Here is a 24,496-nt window from a genome sequence, read left to right on the forward strand (position 1 = left end):
GAGTAGTATCTGTCGACTGAAATAAAATCGCACAATGTGAGAGTTGAGTTAAGTTTTATTTGGGGCAAAATGTGGACTATAGCCCAGGAGACAGCATTTCAGGTAGCTCTGCATGACTGCTCCGAAGAGGTGGGGGCGGGGGAAATGTCAGTATTATATATGATTTTAGTCGAGGGGGCATGTGCAGTCAAGCACACATTTAGGCAGACACTTGCTGCTAGTCACGGGAGCAGATGTCATCGTTAATAATTTCAGTGCTTTTCAAGTGAAGAGTTGCAAAAATCTGGGCTCATAAAAAATCTCCTGAAAATATCTATTTGAAGACCTATCCTACCAGGTTTTCCAGAACACGGAATGCCTAGTTCCTGATCTCTACCCTGAACTCCTTCAGTGCGTGTTGAAATTCGGCAGCCGCAGCAGCTCATGACCTCATCCTTGTAGAAGCAGATGGCAAGTGCCAATTTTTAGTTGGCATATCCTTTTGTAACAAACCAATAATCCCCAAAGTAAAATGTCCTAAGTTCTGTGAGCTACTCTAGCAAATTAAATGAACCCAAGGAGAAGGTTCTGGAAACTTTTGATCTATAGCCAGTGGGTCTGAAGCACAGGTGACAACGTGGGCTTGCCGTTGGTATGAGGGGGTGTGGTGTGTGGGCAGTCTTGTGAAGCTGAGTCCTTAACCAGTCGGGTCTGGAGCTGTCTCCAGGTAGATAGTGTCAGAATCGAGTCGGACTGTAGGACGCCCAGGTGGTGCTGGAAAGTTGCTTGTTGGTGTGGGGAAGATCCTCCGTTGTTGGACTTGGCCACAGAATCATTACCAGTGAATCACACAGCCACACTGAGAAGCGGTGTGGGGAAGGAAGAACTTTCAGAAACAGTGTTTTGACTGAGTGCCGTAAGGCTAAAGGCAGGATTGGACACAAGCACTGTGCTCTGATGGATCTGAGTCTCACAGAGGTATGTATATGTGTACTAGGTTTCAAAAAGTAAGTTCACCCTAGACAGTGAGTCATAGCCAGGCTTCTCATTGTCAGAAGTTACCAATAAGAAAAGTCAGCTAGAATGAGCCCTGTGAACTCTGGTGCTGGAATGGAGTCAAACCATGCAAAAACAAACCACATTCACACACCCACGCAATGGGAGGAGCCAGCAGGGCACACGTGGTGGGAACCAATGCAAATCAGGATGTGGGGTGAAGCCCTCCTGTTCTGTCAGAACTGTCCTCTAGAAAAGCCAGGGTGGGTTTTTGCAGTTTAGTACAACCTCTCTCCTGTGTCTTCCTTTTTACCTTTCATACATAGGGGTTTTTTTTTCCTTTTTTTTGTTTTCTTTTTTTGTTGTTGTTTTGGTTTTTCCCCCCTTTCTGTTTATTTATTTTTTCATTCATTCATACATATGAAAGCTTCTCGATTTGAAGCACTTTAAGAATGTTTGGAGCAACATTAGCTGGAACAGAACAGAGAAGGGTTATGATGAGTATAACGGCTAGGCGTGATGAGTTTGGCAGAAGATTCACCAGAACGCTCAGTAGTCAGGCATGCTGAACCTTTTTTTGTGTCGTGGGTGAAAAGTAGACAGTAATCTAGACAAGTTTATAGACCTTTTCTCAAGTTTTAAAATGTGTAAGGTAAAATGTATAGGATTACAAAGGAAATCAGTTAGAATAAAAGTTATAAAAATATTTTAAATTATGCTATAGGAATATGTGCTTCTGAAGTAAGACTTGGCAGGAGCTGGAATAGTGGCTGTAATTTGGAAGTAGCGATGAGCACCAGCACTATTTCAGCTGTCGTTTGATGATTGCTGTGATTTCTTTCAACACCGATGTCACTTGTTCCCTACATGCATAACTGGAGGGAATGCCATGTTTCAGTCAGAGGCCAGTGAAATAAAAATATAATTTCCCCCCCATCCAGATTCATGAACTTTTGCTGTTTTATCCACAAGGGTCTGCAGACCCCAGGTTTGATCATCAGTACTTCTAAGTGCAACAGAACTCTGGGCAGTTGAGTAAGAAACAGATCAGACTCAAACTTCGAAAAGTATTTGGCAAGGCATAAATAACCATTATTCCATTCAAGTAGCAATTGCTGCTCTATACAAAAAAATGTGATGATGTGGTGCAATGGGTTATAACTGTGGAAAATCATTTTGATGGAATGGGCACCAAAGCTGCAGAGGCTGAGGTCAACACTGAAGGGCAGGGGACAGTTGAAAATCATTGAAACCTTGGTCTGTGTGGTTAAAGGCAAGGCAAGGAAACATTTTCTTTATTAAAAACTGTCATGTTAAAGGGAAATTATTTTTCTGCCAAAAAAAATAGGTGCTGTCTTTCATTGCTTTGGTTAAAAGTGGATTCCATTCACTTAGCATAGATAGCCACTGTGTTTTACGATGAGCATCTTCCCTAGGCTCACCCTACGCTTGTGTACCACGTCGTACTGTGTAAAGGACATCTGCCTGTTATCTTGTGTCTAAAGTAACTGCTGTGTGTTGAACAGTCATACATTTTGTCAGTAGTGATACTAAGACTAAGGAGGTCACAGTTGTGTCAGCAGGGGAAAATGGGTATTGTAAGACCCACTGGCTTCTTAAGTTTCTCAGTGGTGGGCATTCTGCTAAAGATAAACTTCGGTACAAAGGTGTTACATCGACTAAGAGACAAAAAGCATTCTGCAGTGGGTTTAGTGAAGTAAATCTCCCCTAGAAGTAAGAAATGTGGGCAGTGTATTGCAGCTTTTGAAATGTAATAGACAAGTTTTGTGAGCTTTTGTGGAGATTGGTTAACCCGCTCTTTCATTCATTCAAATTATCTACCTACCTACCTACCTACCTGTTTATCTATCTACCTATAAAAGGGCCTCATCCAAGACTCCATCACCAGCCATGGAGGAAAATCACACCCATACTTCTCTTCCTTCTCCAGAACTCCGTTCCTCTTCCCATTCTTTCTTTCTTCTTGCTGCTCCGGACCACTCTCTCCCCTTTTGTTTCTTAGCTACACCCGCCGCCCCCAGCCCCTTCACACTTGGGTTTCTTACCCCTCTGCTCTTTGCCCTTCTTTCTAATTCTTGCTGTCTGTCTCAGGAAGAAGACGGTACTTCGTGTCTCCCCTTCCTCCTTTCCAGTCTAAAGTTTTCATGTCCCAGCTGTCTTTTAATGAGAAAAAAGGGTTCCATGCAAATTTGCGCTGAACTGTCTCCTAATTCTCAAAACAAAATCAACTAGAAAAAATGAGATAATACACGTTTTCTTCTGACTGGCCAGTGTTTCTTTTTCTCAGGTGAATCTGGAGCAGAATACATCTACTCTTAGGCACAAAACTGCAAAGATTGACTGATACATAGGAGAGATTAATGGTGGTTTCAAACGTGGTGACCCTTGTTTCTTTTTTCCTCTTTTTATCCATAAACTTTTCTGTGTACTCTCAGAACTATTGAGAAAATGTACTGCAGTGTATTACTCCATTTGCTTTTTAATCCTGCAAAACTTGGCTTTGTTTCTTGCCAATTGCATGACTTAGGCCTTGTATATATACCATCAGCTTCTCAGGAGCTGAACTTTGTCCCTGCACATGCTCTCAGGCATTTGGCAGATGCTCAGTATATTCTGTTAATTTTTTTGGGGTAAAAGGAAAGCACTCATTTCTTGAACAAGTTTATTGAGGTATAATTTACATACCAATACAGTTCATTCTTTTTGAGACTTATAATACAGTGGTTTTCAGTAAATTTGCAGAGAGGTGCAACCACCACCACCGTCATTTTGGAACATTTGCGTCACCCCAGAAAGATCCTGGTACCCTTTTGCAGTCACTCCTCACTCTCACTCAGCGTCTGCAGCCACTGCTGTGCTTTCTGTCTCTGTGGACTGGTCTGCACTGGAAATTTCGAATAAACAGTTTCATACAATATATGGTCTTTTGTGGCCAACTTCTTTCACTTAGCAGGTTTTTTTTTTTTTGGTTTTGGTTTATGTTCAGGAAAAGACTGAATTCTTCATTTGTTTCCCTTGCACTAGAATTCTACAAAATAAAATTGGTAACAAGCTTTTGAAATGGGGTGATTTCTCTTTTCAACAAAATTGTAGCAAATCCATTGCTGATTTGAATTGTCAAGTTGAGGATTTGGGACACTCCAATAGGGAGACACACTAACGGCAAGAATAGTTAGCTTTGCAATTTAACTACATTACAACTGCGACTGCTTCTGTTGCGATCACTACTACCATATTCTTAGGGGTCAGAGTAGTGATAGTCATTACCCTTTATTGAGCTCTTACTGTGTGGTGGGCACTGGCTGAACCCTTTATGTGAATTGCTTGATTAAGCCTTAGAAAACTCCAAAAGGTTATTATTCACATTTTACAGGGAAGGAAACTTAAGTCTGAGAGATTTTACCTGAGAGGTTAAAAACCACTTGCCCAAGATCACATAGTCAGTGGATACCAGATGCTAGGGTTTGAAACTAACTAGTTCTTTCGGACTCCAGAGACCATTTTCTTAACCCGTGTGCTGCCCTGTCTCTTACTAATGAGAAGCTGAAAAAAACAAAAGCAGAGCTGCTTGCAGCCACTCCGGGCAGGCAGGGCGCTCTGCAACCTGCCCCACGGCAGAACGCCCCTCATGGTGGTCAGTCAGCCCTGTTGTCAGGTTCCCCTATCCAAGAAAGCGGAGAAATGGGACATTTTAAGAACGAGTTCCACCTAGAAAGTTGTACTTCCTTGAAGGTAAAAGTAAATTATCTGAGAAATTTGTTTATTTAGAACAGCTCATTGCCGGATACAGGAGATAGATATTAACAAGCCAGCTTGTTTTGGTTTTTGCTTTTAATGCAGGTATTGGGGGTTGAACCCAGTGCGTCCTAAGCATTGCTCTACCACTGAGCTATACCCTCCCCGCAACAAGTCAATTTGTATTTTTGATCACAAGATAGTGAATTTTAAAATATGCCGCTTTAATCTCTCGTTTTGGTGAAAGAAGTTGTAAGAATGGGTTATAGTTATTCCCAAGGAGTCTGATGTTTCAGTACTTTACTTACCTAATGTGTATGTGTTCCCTATTCACTGGGGACTGTTCACAGCTAAGAAGAAACTTCCCAACTTCCCTGTCTTCTTGGAAAAATCCTCCTCATGTCCTAAAATCTTCCCAGTCAGAAGCTCTACTCAGAATGACAAACGATAAACTGTCCTACACTCCTCTGCAAACATTTACAGATGAAGAGATAATGATCAAGGACACAGGTGAGTAATCTTCTCAGTTTCTCCTCATCAGTCCTCTGGTCATGACAGGTCACACGAAATCCCATACCCTGTGACATGAGTGGTGGCTGTGTTCATCGAAGTTTGTGAATGGAATTTTTGACATTAATTTTAAAACATTTTTTTGAAAAACTAATACATGTTGTATTAATAAAAGAAAGACTTATTCGTATTTTTTCCCCCACAGTTAAAAAATTTGCCCAGGAACAAATTGCTCCTTTGGTTTCAAAAATGGATGAAAAAGGAAAAATGGAAAAATCGATAATACAAGGATTATTTCAACAAGGGGTATGTAATTAATGCTTCTTCCAATTTCAAACTTTTATAAATACTTTCCAGTGTTAAAATGTATGAATACTTTTAAATTTAGAAATTTATATTTAGGCCTATAATTAACTCTTCATTTCCTAGTCAAAATAATCTATATTCTCTTTTAGATTGAGATCCTTGTTAAAGATTTTTTAAATTGAATTAGTATGTTAAATTAGAAATACTGTGCTTTTTAAGTAAAAGGTTAGAAGCAAGAGTGATTTCCTGAGAGCAGTGGTATCAAACCAGGGGCTGTTTTGTCTCCCACAGGACATTTGGTAATGTCTGGAAACGTCGGTTGTCTAAACTGGACGTTGTCGGAGCCAGCCGACAATCGATCAGGTCCAGAAACCTGTGCTGCAGGACTGAGAAAAGAAAGACAAGACTAAAAGATGGGGTTGAGAGGGTCTCACTCTAAGCCCGCAAGACGCTAAGCCAAGAATGGACATTGAGTTTATTTTCAGCAGTTAATTTATACAATTTCAACTAGCTATCTTGTGCATTCCTGCACTGTAGGCATAGGTATTGTTTTAGGGCTCATTATCTCGTATATTGTTCTACAGATTAACATTGTTTATAGTACTCCTACACTAAAGTCAGTGTTCCCACATATCAAGATCACTAACTAAGATAATTATTCAAGTAAACTGAGATAACTAACTTGTATGCTGATTGTATCTCTCTGTTCTAAGGTCATCAGTGACTTAATAGCTCTGGATGTTCCTAGAGCTTTAGAACACCTGGTGCATTCTTCTTCAAAGGGGTGGCGGGACAGAGATTGTCTTTGCTAGATCAATCTCAGAGCCTGACGCCAGCACTTTGGGATTTTCCATCCCGTTCTGTGCTCGGCAGTCCTCAGGTCATGAGTGGCTCCCCGCAACTCCCCCTTTTTTATTTTAAAATTGCCAGGCTTGTCCAAGCTCAGGACATCCTACTAATTTTGCCGATGAATGCGGCTAAAAGCAAGCATACGTTGCGTCAGAAATTCTGATAAACAAGAGAGTATACAAGGAGCCATACAAATCAGGATCAAAATAATTATCACAATCACTAAAGCATGTTTCCACCAATCACTTTTAAACCAATCAAACCATTGTGCTGGTAAGAATGGAGTAGGGGAATCCATATTTCTTATCTGTTCTTGCATATCTTCTACTGCTTGGGACACATTGCCAGATACATCTGGTATAAACACACAACATTCTACCTTAATAATAGCACAGGTTCCTCCTTGTGCTGCAGTAATTATATCGAGAGCCATTCTATTTTGTAAAACTGCTTTTCTCATAAGCTTTTGTTCGGCATTTAACTCTTCCACCGCATGTTTTACATCGGTCAATGCCTTTTGTGTAAAATTTGTCAATGCATTTACTTTAGTCATAACATCAACATTTCCTAATGAAGGAAGAAAAATAGCAGCAAGATAATCATACCATTTAAAAGCAGCTCTGCTCCAACGAGCGTGCAAATTAGGCATATTGGCAGGGACACCTTGTACTGATTTTACAATCCTTCCTGGTGCTATAACAAAACCCAAAGTACATCATCCCATATTTGATAATATTGTCCAATAAGACGTCCAGAAACATCTGCATCTCGTTATTTAGCCTGTTGTGGGGCTTTTTCATAAATGTCCATGGCTTCCTCAAATGTAGCATTAAGGTCAAAGAAAAATTCAGAATGCATAATTTTTACAGAACGCCAGGCAAGTGCAGACACATTTTGAGAATACAAATATCGTTGTTTTTGTTGTAACAGTAACTCACATATAGTATGAAATTCATGTTTAGTAACAGGCATAACCCACCAAGGCAAGCTGCCAACAGACAACGGCATAGCACTGCAAACCCAACAATCAGATGTATTATGGAATTCAGCATAAGATTGAGCCCATGACAAAAATACATTTGCTTGGGCACCAGGAAAGGGCATAAGAGCAACGGTACATGCCAAACTAATGACCAGAAACATTAATGACATTTGTGGATTTTCAGTTGTTCTCGCTTATCTGATTCGCTTGTTGAATCAGTTGTTCCGTTTGCTGAATCGTCGGCAGGGGTGTTTTCTTTTGGATCTGCAGTTGTTGAAGGTGTTTTATCACCACTCTCCTCCACCTGGCGTACCAGCCTTTCCGGGAGCCAGCGCGGCGTGTCGGCATCTTTTACTTTAAAATCGAGCACTCCTCGTTTCTTCCGCGGTGGTCGCTGCAGCAATCTCCTCCAGATTTCAGGTCCCTGTTCGGGCGCCGCTTGTCGGAGCCAGCCGACAATCGATCAGGTCCAGAAACCTGTGCTGCAGGACTGAGAAAAGAAAGACAAGACTAAAAGATGGGGTTGAGAGGGTCTCACTCTAAGCCCGCAAGACGCTAAGCCAAGAATGGACATTGAGTTTATTTTCAGCAGTTAATTTATACAATTTCAACTAGCTATCTTGTGCATTCCTGCACTGTAGGCATAGGTATTGTTTTAGGGCTCATTATCTCGTATATTGTTCTACAGATTAACATTGTTTATAGTACTCCTACACTAAAGTCAGTGTTCCCACATATCAAGATCACTAACTAAGATAATTATTCAAGTAAACTGAGATAACTAACTTGTATGCTGATTGTATCTCTCTGTTCTAAGGTCATCAGTGACTTAATAGCTCTGGATGTTCCTAGAGCTTTAGAACACCTGGTGCATTCTTCTTCAAAGGGGTGGCGGGACAGAGATTGTCTTTGCTAGATCAATCTCAGAGCCTGACGCCAGCACTTTGGGATTTTCCATCCCGTTCTGTGCTCGGCAGTCCTCAGGTCATGAGTGGCTCCCTGCAGACGTGCTATTGGCATCTGGTGGGGTAGAGGTGGGGAATGTTGCTGAACACCCTGCAGTGCCCAGGACAGCCTACCAAGACAGAATTACCCACCTTAGTAACACCAAGGTTAAGAAACCCCACCTTAGTAAGACTTCGCACTAGAGCATCTAATCTGATACCTATGTATGTGGACATCTTAGAAGCAAAAGGCGGTATCTGAATTCCACGTTAACCAGGGCAACCGATTTCCAACTTTTTAAAAGCCCTTTAATGGAAGCACAATATATATAAAGTGGATAAAAGTAGAAATGTTCTGGCTGTGGGTAGAGGGAGAGGTCATCAGCATAGGAGCTCTAAGGAGAGCATTTCAAAATCACTGTGCTCTCCATCTCCCCCGTCTCTGTACGCGTGAAGTGATGCTTAATTTTTATTTGGAATCCTAGGGATATCCCGGAACTAATAGCTCCTGTTCACAGCCATTGGCTTAAATCTTGTCCTTGTTTGAAAAGTAGCTTTTTGGATTTAAATGTTTCATTTCTTCCTGTTTTAAAGAGCCCAGCTTTTAAACATACCACGTACAGTCGTGATTTTTCCAACCTTCTCAACAAGAAAACTCTTGGGGAAATGGAATCTTACGAGGACCCACAGTGGGTCACACAGCATTTCTGAGTCCACTTCTCAGCCAGGTTTCATCTTCTCTGTGTCCAGAACCCCCCGGCTTCCCTGAGAGGTCTTGGGGTACCCCATTTTGAATACCGGTCTCCTGAGGGGGTAGTGCTCGCAGTGGGGGTCATCCGCAGCAGCGAGTTGCCAGCCAGCTCCACCCCCTGCTCCTGCTGGGATGGAGTGTCCCCGAGAGAATCTGCTTTGTTGCACATCCTGCACATCCTGCATCAACCACGTGTGACTCCTGACCTCTGTTGTCCCACTTCTGTGGAGGTCGCCTTCCGTAATAGCTGACAAAGACAGTGTATCCAATGTGGGAGAAATTAATGCCTTTTTTTGGGAAGCAGTGTCTTTGGATGACTACTAAAGATGTTACAGTCAGATGTCATCAGGGCTTTCTGAGTCTTCAGGCACACCCCCACCCTTGAATTCTTCCTCGTAGAACATCATTCATTTCTGGTTCTCTCAGCATTTCAGTCCTCCTCCTTTGTGGTTCCACCTTCACAGCAGCTCAGCTTCCCATCAGCTTTTAAAACAGAGCTGCCACACCCAGGCTGCAGCACAGTGTGATTCCATAGTGTCTGGAGAGAATAGAAATAGTATGCTTTTATCCGGTAACAGTTTTGGGTCTTGAATTACATGTACACATGTGCTTTTTTATGAAACGAGGATACTTAAAAATGGAGTATTGTGGACGTTTCATGTTCCAGACTTAGGGCTAATTACTGAGCAGTCAGACAGTTACTGGAAAGGCTTGCCAGCATTTGGCCGTGTTCACCAGACACTTGGGCCTTGCCTAGTGTGATTCTAGGAAACACCACAAAATGTGGTCTACTAATCATCTGGACTTGCTAAAATGGCCCCAAAGGAGAGGTCATTCAACTATTATCTGCGCTGAAAGAGTCAAGGTAGGGGAGCCTGAGATTGTGCCAAATGAAACTAGACATCCCACTGCTTTCTTCAGTTTCCTTATTATATATTTTCTCATTATTCCATTCTGTCATCCTTCAAAACATTTTACCTCTCATTTTTTTTTTAGATCCCGAAAGGAAACGAATGATAGTTCTAGCATGTACTTTTATCCTTTCCAAATTTAGTTTCTGTTATAGATTTTGTTGTTACCTATAAAAGAGGAAAAGAGCTGTACCAAATTAAAATAAGATATACAAACAATTTAAAAATTAAGAATGTATGTGGTTACAGATTGTTTTTTAACTTCTTGCAGGAAATTTTCCTGCATAAAAATAGCTTTCTTCACCTACGTTTCCTTGTTTTTCCTGTAGCTGATGGGTATTGGAGTTGACACAAAATATGGAGGAACAGGAGCTTCCTTTTTCTCCTGTATGCTGGTGATCGAGGAGTTAGCCAAAGTTGACGCATCTGTGGCTCTGATGTGTGACATTCAGAACTCGTTGATTAACACGATGATTGGAAAACTTGGAACTGAAGAACAGAAGGCTACCTATTTGCCCAAGCTAGTTACAGAACAAGTGAGTAGAGATGAGTTGTTGAAATGGATCTGATCTTTTCTAAATTTAGGGTGTTTTCAGGAGAAAAGCAGCTGCATTGTTGTCTGTTCTATACAGGACCACAGCACAGCAGCATTAATTACTCAAGCCATGCTCAATAAATTAATGCTGCTAGAATTAATGTTCTGCCTCTCATTTGCGACTCGAGAATTTAGAGAATAATCATCAGACAATAAAATTGTTTCTTTTTTGTGCCAATTATATATTCTAATACCTTCGTTGGTAGTTTCATTTACATTGAGATGTCTTTCTACTGCCTAGGTCTTTAAATCTGCCTTAGACGAATAGTAGGGTATATTTTGGAGAATAAGACTGTCAGAATACCATCACTATTGTGATAAGTACAGACTTTTGGAAGTAGCTAAAGGCTTGATTTGCAAATGTTTGTTTTGCTGTGAGTATTTGTTATGCAGAGTATAAATATAGTTATTAATTTGGAATTTTTTCCCTGCACATGCAGGTAGGAAGTTTCTGCCTGTCAGAGGCTGGAGCGGGTAGTGATTCATTTGCTTTGAAGACAAGAGCTGATAAAAAGGGAAATTATTATGTCATCAACGGGTCAAAGATGTGGATTAGCAATGCCGAGGATGCCGGACTCTTCCTGGTGATGGCAAATGTGGACCCTTCCCTTGTGAGTTTGGAAAAAAAAGCTACTTCCCATTTCCCTCATCTTTTCTCTTCATTTCTTTTTCCTACTTTCATTTCCTTTTTAGGACTTAGTCTTAAATTCTTCATTGTCCTCAGCACTACAAAGATTAGACCACTGACATCTTTCTATGTTCTTATTTACTAATCGCCTAAAACAAATATTGCTGACATAATTATTCGCTACATGGAAGACCATTAATTAATCTCCTAATCTGTTATATAGGAAGCTAGCCTTGAATTTTATAGAATTTCAGATTTTCTGTTTAATAATGAAGAACATAAGTGCCTATTTAATACATTTTTAAGAATATTTAGTTGTATAACAAAATGGTAAAGACACCTTTTGTCTTTTCACTAGTGTAACATTTAATGAATTAAAATTTGAAGCTTTAAAATACGTGATAAAATAAAATTAAAAACATGAAATTCTTATGACCAGGTATACTTTAGTGTCACTTAATAATGTTAATAGCCACAATGGTTTCTGAAAAAATCAAATAAATCATTAGTTTCTGGATTTTGAATTTAAGCCCCTCCCATCATTCTTATTTCATAGTACACATGTTGCAATTCTGAGTTCATTAATATTTACTGCTAAAGTCCATTTTTAGTTTTCTATTTACTTTGACGTCTTTGGAAACAGGGAACTTGTCAGTCCAAGGGTGATAGAATTTAAAATCTTCATTTCAGGGGTATAGAGGAATTACCTGCTTCTTGGTAGATCGTGATACCGAGGGCTTTCATATCGGGAAATCGGAGAACAAAATGGGAATCAGAGCATCTTCTACCTGTCCTTTAACGTTTGAAAATGTCAAGGTGAGTATCTTAGAATTTCCAGGAAAAGACTGATGTCAAATAGGCTTTGCCTGGAACTACAGGTGTGTGAGAAAGTATTAGGCATGCCTAGGAGAGTACTTTGTAAAACTCTTGAACAGTGTTCTTAGGTTGGGTCATGACCAAAGTTTGGCCACAAGAGTTTAGGCAAAGTCTGGAAACCTTTCTGCCCAGCAGCTGGCCTCAAGAGCCACTCTGAGAATTAATCTCATAATTTATAAACTTGATGCTTGTGCACCAGACTCTGCTTCTGAGGAGGAAGTGTGAGGTTGGCACACCAAGGCCACAAGGTGGCGACGTTGCTCAGTGAGAGTGGAAGATGACCAGCCGCATCCAGTTTAGGGCTGAGAATGTTAAAAAAACAAACAAACAAAAAAAAACGAGGTTATGTTAAAACCAGAAGGCTTATACTTTAGGCCTTTACACTTTACATAGACAGGCCAGGATGTGATGGATTTTCTGTCACCCAGTGGAACGTGATCTTTTCGCTTATTGGTGATTGTGTGTGTGCTCATGGGATGTCCTTATGGACATCATGTGAGCCCCACTACTTCACCCCCACTGACTGTCTCTCTTCCCGTTTTCCTTTTTCTTTCTCCATTCTACCCGCTCTCCCTCCCAACTGCCCACATTATAAAGCTAAGTATTTTTTTTATTATTCCTAGTCTAGATTTTTTTTAAAGTATGAATGAACATTTTAACATACTTCTTCTCTCCTCCTCTCTCCTCCCTTGTGCACACATGCATATGTCCCCCCACACACCTCAGCTGATTTCTGTGTGGGTAATAGTCTCAACAGAAGGAAGGTTTACTACCCTTGCTTTAGCAAGTACTTACATATTTTCTGTAATTCCTAGTATCTTATAAGTGTTGGGCGGGGGGTGTTATTTGTTTATGTGACTAACTGTATGAGAGTCCCTTTTTCTAGAATCATTCATTCATTCGGCACATGTCTATGCTGGGCTCTGGAGGATGCCGTGGTGAACCTGTCCCTCGGAGAGCATGTGGGAAACAGTTTAGAGGGAGACAGAGAGAAATAGCAGACAGTTTCCTCAGAATTTAATAAATACTATGCTGGAGTAATGTCACACAAATTGGGGCTATATGTGCATTTAAAAATATACAATCAAAGTGAATTGTATCGAATTAAATTGAGAAATAACCGCACATTTTCCTTTTCAGGTTCCAGAAGCCAATATCCTGGGACAAGTTGGCCAAGGCTATAAGTACGCCATAGGGAGTCTTAATGAGGGCAGGATAGGAATTGCTGCACAGGTTAGTCACATTGAGCCCTTTAACTTGATTCTTCCACAGCGTGAGTCAATTAAAATGTAGAAAGGAAAAAGAATGCAGTGAAACCAGCGGGTGTTTGGAAGCTTGCAAACACAAGATGGCGTCCTTCCCTTCCAGGAGGTAAAAGAATAGCTCCTGGCTGTGATTTTTTTAAAATTCCACTTTGGTTGGTTATATGCTGTCCCGAGAACCAAACAATGGCTTAGTGGTAACAGTTTTTTGCTTTGAGACCATTAAAGTATTATCTAATGCCTGGATCAAAAACTTCTAAAATATATTATAAATTAAATGTTGTGTTTTTTAAATCAACTTTTCAAAGCATATAGTTCATTCTGAAATTTTTAAAATTAAGAATGAATAATATTCTACTATGTAGTAAGTCTATAGATAATGAAAGATTTGCTGCTTAGTGTTTGGCGTGTGAAAATCAGAAAATTGTGACACTTGAAATAGTAATAGTTACATAAGGTGAGAACTATTTAGTTTTATACCAAATTTGCCCTTTATATAGTATATTAAAATTTTCTATTAGGTATTAACTGTTATTTTCTACATTAAAAAAATGAGTAAGTTCTTTGGGTTTTTTTATGAACTATGTCATTTTTGTAGACATATATGTCTGCGTATACGGGTAGATGTATGTTTGTTTTTAATCAGTGAGTATCCAAAATTCAAAGACTTAAATAGATTTTTGAGAATGTTGCATATATTAGCTATTGGAATAGTTAAATTATAGTTTTACTCTAGATGTTTTTTTACTCCTGTTAATTTGCTAACAAAATATTCTTCGATCAAAACTGAACCCGTGTTTTCCACAAAGCTAGAAATAAAGCAAAACAAAAAGGTTTTCCACAATGCTAGGTGAAGAGAATTGGCTTATCTCTTCTTTTTAAAGTTTTCCTATGATTCAATTAGGTCAGGTGCAGCATTAAAAATTACAGTGCAAAACCTCCTTGTTCCTAGACATACAAATACTATAGATGTTCCAGCAGTAAATACACATTCTGGACTTCAGTTACTCCAGGTTGTCTGATAACCCAATGAAAAGTTAAGGTCAGAAAAAAAAGTTTTAAAAAGTGAAGGTTTGATAGTTATTATTGCTTGATTAATACTGTGGATACCTTTTAGAAAAAGAGGCACATATAAAAACTATGAAACTACAGTCGAAAAGAAGTTAGTTTTTCAGTATTTATACTGAAAACATTTTACAGGGATGGAGAAGCCTGTTTTTGGTTGACAAATGATAATTTCAATTTTCATGTCAATACTCCATATTATTAACTGTAGTTATAAGGGTATAGTGACATCACCTTCCCTCATAGCCAAAAGTTCAGGGAGTCCCTGCCTCACTTGTATTTGCTTTTTGGGTTTTGTTTTGTTTTAGTTTGAGTTTTTGTCCTTTAATTTTTAGCATAATATTCTCTTCTCCAGAAAGTTCAAAATAGAAGGCTAAAGAAGAAATTAAACACTAAAGAAATACTGATAAGTTTGTGGGTATTACCCCCCCAAAGCTTTAACTACTGATTTTGTTTTTCTTTTCCTAAAATCTACATGGTTTGACATGATTAGATAGTGATTTAAGAGCTACCTAATGTTGAAATTTAGAAACAATTTCTGAGCTTGACTAATCCAATAGATACGGAGATTGGTTAACAATGTGACAGTCCAGCTAAACTTGTCACCACATCCTGATTTGTTCTTCAAATGTATAAAGTGTTGGTTTTACCAGATGCTCTTTATCAGTTGTTTTCAACTCTAGCTGTGCGTTAAATCATTAAGGAGCTGTTAGAATGCTGATTCTTAGGACACACTCACCCCCCAACACACATACATACCCAACCCCCCGTGCCAAAGGTTTGGATTCAATTCTTAGACCTCCACATTGGCGTTTTTTTTATTGAGTTCCCCAGATAATTCTAATGTGCTGCCAAGGTTGAGAAACACTGTTCTTTTATGTTCTGATGCCCTGTCCACCAAAGCTCTTATTAATCCTGATCATATGCAAATGGGCAGGAAGATAGAAGGTTAAGAAGTGACCTTCCACACTTGACTTCTAGAAGGACAGTCTTTGAGGCCAGTTCTGAGCAAAATTTCCAAGGCTCGCTTTGTGCCTGGAGAATCAAGCTTAAAGGAGAAGAGTTCTAAAAAGTGGGCGTGTAAGCACAGCCATGCCAGGAGAGGTACCTCCAAGCTGCAATCAAGTATCCTCATCTTCGTAGGAAATTACTTATTTTCTCCCAATTACTAGAAGTTAGGTTCTATAAATGCATTGAGTGAAGGTCATTAACATACACCTCACTTTGTTGGTATCTCTGTTCTCTCTACCTCAACTTTTCGGTTTGCCTGTAAAAAGAATGTATGACTTGAATAATTAAAAAGTATAAACTTATAACAAATAAGAAATTCTAATTTTTTCTAACAGATGCTGGGACTGGCTCAAGGATGTTTTGACTACACTATTCCATATATTAAAGAAAGGGTACAATTTGGCCAAAGAATATTTGATTTTCAGGTATGGAATTATTAGCATCTTTCTACTGTGCTGTATTCTCCCACCTTCCTGTTAATGAAGAGTTTTGTTATAAAGCTGTGGAAAGAATCCCCTTGGGGATTTTAATGGGCGAGGAAGGAATAGGCCTCAGGGTGTGTACCTGTGACTTCCTTGACTTTCTCCAAGGGCAGAACAGTTGTCCTTGAGGCCGGGCTATGTTATGATTCAGAATATCATGCTGAGCACTTGGGAGCTGCCTCCTCACTGCTTCCAAGTTCCAGGGCATGGGGTCTGCAGTCAGACTGCCTGAGTTCAAATCCTGCTTCTTTGTCTTACCAGCTTTAGGCCTTGAGGTTTTGAGGGAGGCTTCTGATCTCCTTTGTACAAGGGAACCAGTGTTTCCCTGTATGTACGGGGTGGGGGGTTGGGAGTGAGGGAAGAGGGATCAGGTGCATGAATAGGTATGATTATGACACTTATCAGGATGCCTAGGGTGGGTAATTAAAAGAAAACTATTACTTTTATGTATCTATGTGAAGCTTTGATGAAAGTTAGTAGAATTTTTCCCAACTACTTCATTGCATTAGAGTGATTTGGTTTTTGCTTTGTGTTTGATTGTTCGTTTTTTATTCGCATAGCTGTATCAAGTGTGTTCTTGTGTCAGGCCTTGTGTTTATAACCTAGTTAGGAAATCTTTATTCAGAAATGGTGAGTCCTTGTAGGCCCAGACATGCCAGAGTCACTTTTCTCCCTCTCCTGGTGCCTAGTACGGTAAGTAGACTAAATGACATAGATGGTAACTGTCAGTTTAATTCAAAAGAACGTACTTTTTGAAAATAATTAGAATTTCTGCATTCCACATAAGAAGTCATAAACAATTTCTAGAATGGTGATACTGTGTTTTAGAACAGTGATTGTTCTTGAAATAGACAAATTAACTGATGGGGCATATTCTGTTCTAGAACAGTGATTGTCTATTCTTGAAATAGACAAATTGACAGAAAGACCAGGATTAGACTCATATGTAGATGGCAGTTTGATGTGTAATGTATAACAATGATGGTGTTGCAGATCACAGAGTGGAAATTTTCTCTCCTTGTGGAAAAACTGAAATTGGATCCCTACCTCATGCCATACACAGAAAATAGATTTCATAAGTTTTAAAGGTATAATGTAAAAAGCAAAATTTTAAGTTTTAGGAGAAAATATAGGAGAATGTCTTTATGACCTCATGTTTAGGCAAGGATTTTGAAAACAATAGCCAGAAAGGACTAATATAAAAGATAGTAATATTGGTGAATTTGGTTACCAACTTTCTTTTCCTCAAATGATGCCATAAACTAAACAGACAAATCATAAGGAGGACGGATTTTGCTCTACATATGGGTTAGTGGGTATTTAGTTTATTATTTTGCTTCATAACCTGTATACATGTAGCATCACCTTTTTTGTGTGTATCGAATACTGCAAAAAGGGAAGAATCCTATTAGGATATTTGTGAGCGATACTGTTTTCCTCCAGCTTATCCCTCTTTTTGTTTAGAGAAGGCCATCTCTGAGATTACTGAGTAATTGCCTTAATTGAGGTATCCTGACTTAGCATTCGTCACACAACATCATAATTATTTAAGTCTGTTCTCCCTGCTGGACTAGATAAGCCATGAGAACGAGGAACTCTGACTGTGAGTTTCAATGTGGTGTCTCCATTACTCAACCCAGCACCTGGCGTATAGTAGGAACTCAGTAAATATCCAGGGAGATGGATATGTAGACACATTTTAGGTTATAATACACTTATTTATGCCTGTATTTCCAGGAAAGTGTTTATAACTATAAACTGTTAATATTCATATTCTCACTAATTCACTCATTTTTTTCTAACATTTAATGTGTGCCTAATCACCATCTAAAATTTCAAAATGGCAACTGTTTCTTGAGTTTTTTCTTTTAAACAGTTATTCTTGTGTCTTCTACAACCCTAAAGAAACTGCTACCTGTTCATAGAAATTGCAGTGGAGTCACTTTATAAAGCTAAAGAAAACTGAAACGTCCAATATCCCTTCATTACTTTGCAGCTTACAATTTTAATGCCTTGAGGCTGTGTGCAGAATTAAGATTTTCTTAATTAAAGCAAATAAGAAATATCTTTGAATTTTTGCTTTGCTGGGATTTAGTTTAAGCTTAATTTTGATCGTTAAACAGGCTGATAATTATTAAGTATAGCAGTTAATTTCTAAACCTGATTTTGTGATCATTTTTGTGATCATTTATTTTTTAAATCTTGACAGTTATAAACATGAATTTGAAAATTTTCTAAGAAAGAATACATGTACTATCATTTTATTTTAGATTGCAGATTTTAAACCATTTTTACAAAATGAATGTGAATTTGGTGCGGTGGATATATTTCGAATCTGTCAGTAGTGTTCCATATCCAGGCAGGACTTTGATGATGAGCTGTGTTTTGGGAAACCATAATTCTCTAACTTGGGCCTGAATATTACAGGGGCTCCAACACCAAGTGGCTCATATGGCCACCCAGCTGGAAGCAGCAAGATTGCTAACGTACAACGCTGCTAGGCTTTTGGAAGCTGGAAGGCCATTCATTAAAGAAGCATCTATGGCCAAATACTATGCATCAGAGGTAAAAAAAAAAAAAAAAGTAATTCAGTCTTTTTTTAAAGATATTTATTAACCTTTTGATTTAGGAGTGTTGGTTGAGCATTTGTTTTTCAAGTAAAATAACATGGAACTTCCAGTTCCTACACCAGAAATGCAAAAAAGTAAGGCTGCCGTAGGAAGATGCTTTAATTCTGTGAGATCTGTGTTTTCATGTGATCTTAAGTGGAAACCAAGTCTCCAGCTCAGGTCAAACAGCCACCCTAAATCCCCGCATGAGACTCATCTGAACGACACTGTTGCAGCCATGATTTCAAGTTGGGGCAGTGAGTGCTGTGGAGATAATGTGAAATAAAACACACCAGGATGAGGCTGTCTGTGTGTTTAGTGCTTCCTGCTCATACTTGTACAGTCTGTATGTGATACTTTGGACTTTGGCTGAAACTTGGCCTCATCCTGGGGCTGCTATTTCCCAGCCTCGGCAGTGTATCTTGCTCATTCCGTGGCTTCAGATACTCTTTTAACCTCTTCAGCGCCCAGATTTCATCCTCTGCCTCAGCCTCCCTCCTGAGTTCCAGGCCAAGAGGTCTGGTTTCTGCTGTGCTCCCCACCCCACTGCGCCAGTCACAGACCAGAGTCCTCCCAGTGCCCTCTGTTCCCTCGGGCCCCACGATCCTACCCCTAAATGTTTCCTGAATTTAAGTTTTCCTCTCCCTTGGTACTACCGCCTGTCTAGTCCAAGCTGCATCGTCTCTTTACCAAACCACTGCAGCCACCTTCTAATCTCTCGTTGGTCCCTGTCTCTTCTTCCAATCCAATGTCCCTTTTCAGGGTGTCCATGAGGCGATGCCACTCTCCAGCCTTAAACCCTTCAGTGGCTTCTCATAGCACATGGGACCTTTTTATTAGTTTCTTATTGCTGCTTTTAACAAATTGCCAAAATCTGAGTGGCCGGAAACAACACAATTCTGTATCTCACAGTGCTGGAGGTCAGAGGTCTGGAGTCACACTAGGATAACATTAAAGTGTCAGCGGAGCTGCCTTTCTGGAGGCTTTAGGAGAGAATCCATTTCCTTTTCTTTACCAGCTTCTAGAGCCTACTTACTTTCTCTGACTTACAGCCCCTCCTCCATCTTCACAGCCAACGGTGCAGTGTGTTCAGATCTGACTGCTTCCTGTTTCCGTGGTCACATCCCTTCTCTGCCTCCCTCTTTCCCTTATGAGGACCTTGTGATTACAGGGGACCTGCCCACATAGTCCAGGCGCATCTCCCCATCTCAAGGTCCATAACTCAGTCACATCTGCAAATCCCTGTGCCGTGAGGTAACAAAGATTTTTACTTTCTAGGGATTATCCTGGGGTCACCTTTGGGCACCAGTACATTATTCAAACTGCTCACAGTCACATGCAGCCCACCTGTCCCTACGTTCCACTTTCACAACTCACCCTGATCCCTGCCCATCGGCCCTCAGGCCCTTGAGGTTGATGAACCCAGAATCCCCTTGAAGCCTTTCCACATGGCAATTCTCAGCTTAAAATGTCCCCTAACTCACCCTTTAGTTCTCAGCTAAGCTGAAATTTCCTCCCTTAGCCCCCGTGTAAATCATGCCAGCTTTCCTAGCAAGCTCTTTTTGCCCCGTGGAGGTTTTCAGTTTCTGTGACTGTGGTTCAATGTCTGTCCCTTCTGAATAACCACCAGGACCCAAAGGGCGGTGACTGGCCATCCCCCGCCATTGTGTGCCCGGTGGCTGGCAGAGTGGGCGGTGTAAGAAGGCCCTTGGTTAATATTTGCTGAATAAATGATACCTGTCAACAAATTTATGAGTCTAAACAAATATCCTAATTTTCTTAAGAAAATAAGAATTTTGTGAGTTAATGGCATATTTGACATAAATGATGTAGAGAATGGGACTGAAGATGCTAATTTATAGAATAACTTCAATCCTTCCAATTGCCAATAATAGTGAATCCATGTAACTAAGAATATTCCACAGGAGTGTTTGTAATACATGAGCTACGTGGTTTCAGCGCGTGACTTGCTGCTTGTTTTTGGTAGATTGCAGGCCTGGTAACTAGTAAATGCATCGAGTGGATGGGAGGAGTGGGCTACATCAAAACTTACCCCGTGGAAAAATACTTCCGAGATGCAAAGATTGGTAAATAGATTTTCTTTACATTTGTTTTCTTTTATTTGACTCTGTGGATGTTTTAGGCTGTTGTATTTGTTTGATTTTTTTTTTTATTACTGGTGCCCAAGCAAAGGCAGCTTTAATCTCTTCAGTTACTATGCTTATTGGCTCTCCTCTTCTTGTGGTTGGATTTTTCCCCAACTTCTTCCTTCAAAAAAATAGATTTTTATTTTAAAAAAGTTAAATTGCCTTCTTAAATGCTTAAAGGCCTTTTAAAGTCTTATCAGTAAGACCACAGCAAAATCTGTCTTAAATTTTCTTTAACTAAAAATGTTCATTTCTTTCAAAGATTTTTTAAAATTGAAGTATAGTTGATTTACACAATGTTAATATTTTGATCAGTTTAATGCTGTTCTGTGAATGTCAGCTCTAATTTTAGAAGCTGAGAGCCTAATCAAGTCCCGCTGCTCCACCACCAGGTGGGAGGAGGGAAACACAGCAGTGGTGAGAGGGCCCTGTCCTGCGGAGCCATCTGGGCTTGTGCATTGATAGTTTAGGAACAAAAATACTTCAGCTGTTTAATACTGACCCTGGAAATCTGTAAACCAAATAGAAAATTGTTATTTCTCAGGCAAAATTACTCTGTCAAATAGCGCCATATTCGGGGGACACTGGACAATGGTCCTACTAACAGTTACAGTAAAGGCAGAGGTCATGTTTGTGGAGCTGTTCCTTATATAGATCCTTAGCTATGGCTCCACTCCTAATTGTTTCTTTCCTCCCTTTTGTTTAAGGTACAATATATGAAGGGGCTTCAAATATCCAGCTGAACACCATTGCAAAGTGTATCGACAGAGAATACTGACAGCCACGCGAGCAGGGACCCCCCCCCCCGATGTCTCTGGTGTAAAGTGGTAAACTACTGTGCCTTGCTGGGGGGTGGACGCCTCCGTGACAATGAACAATTTTATTTAGGCCCCTCCATCTTGGATCTTGAGGTTGACCTTTTCTGTTTTTTCTTTCTAATCTGCTTAACTTAGGCACAGGCAGTCATTTTTAAAATTTGGGAAGAAACACATCCGTGTTTTCTCTAAAACTTTTTAAAATTCTATATGCATTGTCATTCTAGCTTCAGGGTGCACAGAAGCTTCGCTCTGTGTCAGTGTTGCAGACATGGCCGTGTTATATTCCCACCATCGTGCATCAGTCAGAGATGTTTGTGGTGGTTGGCGGTTCTATAGGACAGAGTCGATTCTAAGTTGTTATACTAGGTAGAAACTGATAAAAATTTATTTAGAAAAATCTAAAAGTTTTAGTTCTAAATTTTGGAGAATGAGCAGAAAATGAGGGTATAACTCTGTGGTTCATATAATTGAAGAAAACATTATTTTACAAAAGGAAAGCGATATAATTTGTTACTATAATTGACCTGTATGAAAGATGTGTTTCATGGTTTCAACAGATCATTTTAAAAACAAGTTTCTCTATATTAGTTTTCAAGTATAAAGTTTAAATAATTTGGTTTAATAATCAAAATATATTCAATATTGTAATATTCATTTTATTAACAATACAGTTTCTATATTTAAATGGAATACTGTTTTCTCAAACTTAGTTATTGGGCTCTATCATGAATAGTAATTCAGAAATTATATTTTGGTTCATTGATTCTCAAGAGGAAGTGTCTTGCCCCCATAAAGAAGTATATGGAAATCTTGTAAGGAATGGGGGCTAGAGGGGGTTGTGCAGTTTGAAAAGGATATTTGGTAATATAGAAATGACAAAAATAAATCTGTGGTTTTTCAGTCAAATTATAGAAGGGCAAAGCTCAGCAAAATATATAGCTGGTGATGCCATTTCTTCAGTATGGGGGATTCTCAATCAGAAGAAAAGAACCCACAGGGTACTGGCCCTGAGTCCCCTCTGGAGGGAGGTGGACAATAAATTTTCTGAAAAGGGGGCACAGGTTAGAGACATTGAATAATGTGTTTAGGCTCATACAGTTGCTTAAAGTCATCACTACTGTTGAATAGGAAGCATGTTAGTACTTTAATGAAAGGGCAATGTTTATTAAAAAACTTGACATTTTCAAAGTAATTTTGCTTTGCACATTCATGTTTATTGAATTGGGTTAATTTCTATAATGCAAATCATAGTTAGATATTCAGAATTGTGTAAATGCAGTTGAAAAAGGAATTACTTTAAAATATTAAGAAGAAATATGGACAAATTTAGACCTTGCATTCAGAAAAGATAAAGTCTGCTTGACTCTCAGGTAGGGAGCTGATGGAAACCACTCATTCAGTCTTTCAGAACAAAAAGACAGTAATCCAATAAGGAAAGTAGGGGATAGATGAAATGCCCTAAAGCAGGGCTTGGACATCTTTAATTTCTGTGATTATGTGAGAATTAGGTGAACTTTTCAGATAATGGAGTGGAAGCCAACTTTAGTAAAAAGAACCCCAGCTTCCTCCCCTGCAGTTGCAAACATGTGAGACCACAGCAAACCTCGTGTTCAGATGAGCAGTGTGAAGGAGGCTCCCATGCACTTCTGGACCTTGAATTTATATTCACATTGATACAGTTCTAATTGTGTTTATATTTTTTACTCATGTTCATAATAACAGTTGGAAATTAATAAAAATTCTCCTGTTAATGAGTAGTGTTACTGTACCATTTACCAAAGAGGATGCGAGTTTTCCCTGTAGTTCTTCCATCATAGCTTCTCTTAATAACCGTGACTCTGGGAGTCTGTAAAAACTCTCTGGAGTTCGTGTCTAGTGGAGGACAAGCTTGTTTACCCCTGGAAGCCTGTCATTATTGTCTGTCAGTCTGAGGACAGGGCTGCCACAAGCTCAGAAGGAAGAGACTTGAACACAAGCACCAAGTCGTGTTTGTGTCAGAGCTGGACTCTGCCCACTTAGTATTGTTAGAAATTTCATTTTACAACACAAAAATGAGTCAGTGCCAAAGGTTTTAGAATAATGGAAAGTTAAATCTAGAAAGACTGCAGAGAACCACCCAGCCAGCTCTCTCATTTTAGAAGTGAAGGATTTATGTAGACACACTACTTGCCCAAGGTCATCCATCTAGGGACAAGGAGAAGACAAGGATCCAAGTGTGCTGGCTCCCGATTCAGTGCGCTTCCTACTATTTAATGTCTCTGTTCAACAAATTTTGGATTTCATCCTTGTTATATTTCAGTACTCCTACCGATTTATTTTAGGTTTAGCTGAGAAAGAATTAACATTTCAGAAGTGTTAAGGTTGATCGGTGTCATTACTTACATATATTAATCACCTGCCAAATGCACTAGCTCTCCTAGGATGAAGCTGGTGTGTCAGATGTAAAGATTGTTTGATCATTTGGCTTTATGGTTATGATGTGTTTTAATAAATATACTGGTTATGTCCTTGCTGACCTATTTTTGCTGAACTTTCATAAAGTGAATCTTTTGTTGTGATGGCACATATCAGACTAATCAGTGTTACAGAGTCAGTATTCTGTGAAGAATAAAAAAAATAAAGCAGTAACTGGAGACTTTTGCTACTCTGACAAAGCAGAAGTATTTGTTATACGTACAGAAGAAGTAGAAAAGTCATGGGCTCCTCCTGCAAGGTAGATACAGCAGCTTTGTTTACCAGGCTGGTGGCTTGCCTCTCAGGTAAGCCAATTTTCTTCGTTTTCAGGGAAGCGGTGTTATAATGTAGACCAAGTTTAAATTCTTGATGCTAAATAAAGTTTTACCAGAGGACCCTCTTTTTTTTTCTTTTAAGCAAAATAAGCATCTCTTCACTAGAGAGGTCCCCTCTTTTGAGCACATCTTCACGGTGTAGCTGTTACCTAGCTGATTGTTACGCCTGTGCCTCATGGTAGGACTTTGGGAAATTTTATATTATTGCACCTTTTGCTCAGTGATAATGC

General features: G+C 39.5%; 1 protein-coding gene across 4 annotated transcripts in view; it reads left to right on the forward strand.

Moving 5' to 3' along the window:
* Positions 1-24,117, forward strand: part of ACADSB (acyl-CoA dehydrogenase short/branched chain) — a 31,821-nt gene extending 7,704 nt beyond the window's left edge. For 3 of the 4 annotated variants that reach the window (XM_072972065.1, XM_006207422.4, XM_072972067.1), the window contains 10 exons: positions 5,082-5,241; positions 5,447-5,547; positions 10,314-10,520; positions 11,020-11,190; positions 11,898-12,023; positions 13,224-13,316; positions 15,757-15,846; positions 18,331-18,468; positions 20,500-20,599; positions 21,367-24,117. In XM_072972065.1, coding sequence (XP_072828166.1) covers positions 5,082-5,241; positions 5,447-5,547; positions 10,314-10,520; positions 11,020-11,190; positions 11,898-12,023; positions 13,224-13,316; positions 15,757-15,846; positions 18,331-18,468; positions 20,500-20,599; positions 21,367-21,437 — 1,257 coding nt within the window. In that variant the 3' untranslated portion in view covers positions 21,438-24,117. Of the gene's footprint in view, positions 1-160; positions 958-5,081; positions 5,242-5,446; positions 5,548-10,313; positions 10,521-11,019; positions 11,191-11,897; positions 12,024-13,223; positions 13,317-15,756; positions 15,847-18,330; positions 18,469-20,499; positions 20,600-21,366 lie in introns of those variants that run through there. The other variant, XM_072972066.1, reaches the window with a different exon arrangement.
* The last annotated feature ends 379 nt before the right edge of the window (positions 24,118-24,496 follow it).

This window comes from Vicugna pacos, chromosome 11 (genome assembly GCF_048564905.1).
Source record: "Vicugna pacos chromosome 11, VicPac4, whole genome shotgun sequence".
In the NCBI taxonomy this organism is placed as follows: domain Eukaryota; kingdom Metazoa; phylum Chordata; class Mammalia; order Artiodactyla; family Camelidae; genus Vicugna; species Vicugna pacos.